This window comes from Notolepis coatsorum (assembly GCF_963971535.1).
Source record: "Notolepis coatsorum genome assembly, chromosome: 8".
Classification (NCBI taxonomy): domain Eukaryota; kingdom Metazoa; phylum Chordata; class Actinopteri; order Aulopiformes; family Paralepididae; genus Notolepis; species Notolepis coatsorum.
Genome location: NC_140172.1, coordinates 131,081,538 through 131,085,450, shown reverse-complemented (window position 1 = coordinate 131,085,450; position 3,913 = coordinate 131,081,538). Strand labels below are relative to the sequence as shown.

The 3,913-nt window shown below is 38.2% G+C and overlaps 1 protein-coding gene across 1 annotated transcript; it reads left to right on the top strand.

Moving 5' to 3' along the window:
• Positions 1–281: 281 nt before the first annotated feature.
• On the top strand, positions 282–1,226 carry LOC311233566 (olfactory receptor 52K1-like; the record flags this gene model as incomplete). The annotated part of the gene is made up of 1 exon (XM_084320532.1): positions 282–1,226. One exon carries the CDS (start codon positions 282–284, stop codon positions 1,224–1,226), a length of 945 nt encoding a protein of 314 aa, XP_084176658.1.
• Between the last annotated feature and the right edge of the window lie 2,687 nt (positions 1,227–3,913).

Sequence of the window (3,913 nt, the reverse complement as noted above, 5' to 3'; positions counted from 1 at the left end):
ATAACCACAAACCTAATTTCTTAGAGTTTCTTTTTTATTTTGAGTTGTACTCAATATATGCTGTTACGGTTCCTGTATTCCAAACACTGCAGTGGATAATTGAGGGGTAAGGAAAACGTTATTTACTCAACAAAATAAACGTAGTATAATATAATAGTTAGATAATTGACAATGTTTAAATTGCTGATGTGTCATAGTGCATATATTGTGTCAAGGTTATTTAGACTTAAATGTGTAACATCTCTTTATTATGTCTTCTCATATTCCCCTCTTCCAGGTGGATGGAAAACTACACCTACAACAGCTTCACACTCCAGCTTGAGGGACTAAAGATCACAGAGACATCCATGTACCCCGTCTTCTTTTTCTTCATGTTCTCCTATATATTCATCTTGATCACTAATGTGGGCATTGTACTTCTGGTTTGGTTTGAAAGGAGCCTGCACGAGCCAATGTATTTACTTTTCTGTAACCTGCCAATCAATGACATCATTGGCAACTCAATCATGATTCCCCGGCTGCTTTCAGACATCTTGTTGCCTCCCTCTGAACGCCTCATCAGCTACTATGAGTGTGTGGTTCAGGCCTTTACTACACATATGTTCGGCACTACCTCACATACAGTACTCATGATCATGGCCTTTGACAGGTATATCGCCATCTGCAATCCCTTGCACTATGCTACCATCATGAGTAACAAAATGGTGATCAAGTTGACTGTGTCCGCTTGGGGAGTAGCCTTTGGTTTTGTGGCCATCTTGCTTGGGTTAACTCTAAGACTGAACAGATGCAGAACTCTGATATCAAACCCGTTCTGTGACAATGCCTCATTGTTCAAGCTGTCCTGTGATAGTGTGTTCATCAATAATGTTTATGGTCTCACATTCACTGTGGTTCTGTTCACTGCCTCTATAGGCAGCGTGACTCTCACTTACACTAAGATCACAGCTGTCTGCCTGATTAGTAACAGCAATTCTTTGAACAGTAAAGCCCTGAAGACCTGCAGCACTCATCTGTTTGTTTACCTGATAATGCTTTTCAGTGGAATGCTCATCATCGCTCTCCATCGCTTCCCCCAGTATTCAGATTATAGGAAGCTCTCTGCCATACTCTTTCACATAATTCCTGGCAGTCTCAATCCCATTATCTATGGGGTGCAGTCCAAAGAAATGCGCAGATTCTTTTCAAATGTATTCCAGTCCAAAAAAGTGTTGCCGTCACTGTAATATGTATCCCACTTATATGAAAAAATACTGTATCGCTTTTATTTGGCCAACAAATCTTAAGGGGAGGTGCTACCATTGAATAGGGGAAGATAAGATAGCTAGTCCACAAACATGTAATGAGACTAGCTATACAAGTTAGTTAATCTTAGTGGTTCAAAAACATCCACAGCAAGTGTGACCTGCTAGCACATGCTAATCTCCCGTAGCATCTGATCACACTGGTCCCATGAATTTGTTACACTTGAAAACGTACTAACTTGATAATATACTAACTTGACATGTATTTTCAATGACAGTTGGCTGTGCTCAGACAGGGTGCACTAAAACAGTTATTACAAATCAATTGATACATTTGAAGCTGAAACAATTCCTAACATTAACATTCCACAATAAGCTTGTTCTAACTGAATTAACGTCATTGTACTGTTTCTTTAAAGACGCCATACAATGACAAATGTTTTTCTTCTCTTTTACCCCTTTTGTCTGCAGCTAGTTCTCATGTATCACCATGTGCCAAAAGATTTACAAAAATTATTTCCTTCTTATTTTGAAGAAATCCAATGTTTTCTCTTCCTGGAAAACTTATTTACACTGTAAAAAAGAAAACGGTAAAAAAAAACGGTAAATGTCTGGCAGCAACGGTTGCCAAATACTTACTGTCAAATTACAGTAAAATGAAATACATTTACAGATTACAACCTTTATTTAATGGTTAATATTTTGATAAAAGGTAATTTACTGTATTTGTATGGCATTTACACTTAAAGTAGAAAAACAAAAGTAATATGTAAAATAATACAGTGAATTTCCCGTGATTTCTTTTTTTTACAGTGATATACTTCATGACTCATGAAGTCCAATACATTTTTATTTTATACCGTGCCCTCCAAAGCATAGGTACTTTATTATATTAATCAAATGTCAATCAAATCAACCTCCCACCCCACAGGTCTGTTGCATTCAGAAATTGGGGAAGCTTGCGATGCTGTACTGTAAATCATGTTGCTACTGTAGTGCCAAACCTTAAAATGCCCTTTAGGCCGACAGTTGATTAGCCATCTTTTGCAGGATCTAGCGCGCTAGTGCGATCATAAACTAGACGAGCACAGAAATCTATTGGTATCAAGCATGTCATGCTAGCTTGTCGGGAAGGGGGCAAAATAAATATCCAAAGGTAGGCTAAAATTACACTGCAATCTTCAAAGGGGTCCATTGACATTTTCACCTCAAGATATGTGAATGGAAATGTTGGCAATTGGTAGAGCACTGCACAGACAGCAACGCAAATACTGAGTATAGAGGAATCAGAGGCTTAAGGTAATAACCACAAACTTTCTTTCTTAGAGTTTCTTTTTTATTTTTGAGTTGTACTCAATGTATGCCGTTACGGTTCATACTGTATTCCAAACGCTGCAGTGGATAATTGAGGGGTAAGGAAAACGTTATTTACTCAACAAAATAAATGTAGTATAATATAATAGTTAGATAATTGACAATGTTTAAATGGCTGATGTGTCATAGTGCATATATTGTGTCAAGGTTATTTAGACTTAGATGTGTAACATCTCTTTATTATGTCTTCTCATATTCCCCTCTTCCAGGTAGATGGAAAACTACACCTACAACAGCTTCACACTCCAGCTTGAGGGACTAAAGATCACAGAGACATCCATGTACCCCGTCTTCTTTTTCTTCATGTTCTCCTATATATTCATCTTGATCACTAATGTGGGCATTGTAGTTCTGGTTTGGTTTGAAAGGAGCCTGCACGAGCCAATGTATTTACTTTTCTGTAACCTGCCAATCAATGACATCGTTGGCAACTCAATCATGATTCCCCGGCTGCTTAAAGACATATTGGTGCCTCCCTCTGAACGCCTCATCAGCTACTATGAGTGTGTGGTTCAGGCCTTTACTACCTAAAATGACACTGCAATCTTCAAAGGGGTCCATTGACATTTCACCGCAAGATATGTGAATGGAAATGGGTTCTATGGACACGAGTTCAACCAGTCTTGGAATTGCATGGCTGGAAAGCAGAGACTCTTGTGGATCCAACGAGTCAAACTGTGTTCATGTGTGATGATGTTAGTCCTCATAGTAGCCATGTCAAGGTAGTGAGACCATTTTCTTTTAGCATTAACTGACCTATTAGGATAATCACAGATTAAACTTTACAACCACAAACTAGAGATGCTAGGGCATTGAGATGATATGTGGCCTTCCTAGGTTTACTGACAATAAGTGGGGTTTCAAAGCCATTTTCAGAGCAGAAGTCCTCGCCATCCAATCGTGGTATTTTGGAGGGATTTCTGACCATGTTTATCAATTCTCAAGTGGTCAAAACTGTTTACATTTTGCATTGAATCTGTGTAACAAAATGGTGTATACACACAAAAATTACAGCAACAACTTATGAGATAAAACTAAGCATGGCAATGGCTATTAATGTGTTTTGATATGAAACTCATATATGTTGTGGTAAATTCATATGCTGTAACATATAGTTCGCTTATAAATCCAGCGTGCAAACTACAGTGGAGCAATGGGGAGGTTGGCTCCTCTCAATAAGACATGATGAAAACAGGATTTGTGAATTTTGGGGGATCTCTAAAAATACATGCTTCTTGCCACTGTTTTTACCATGTGTATTTCTATATTGTTTTCTGTATCATCAGATCCTATTG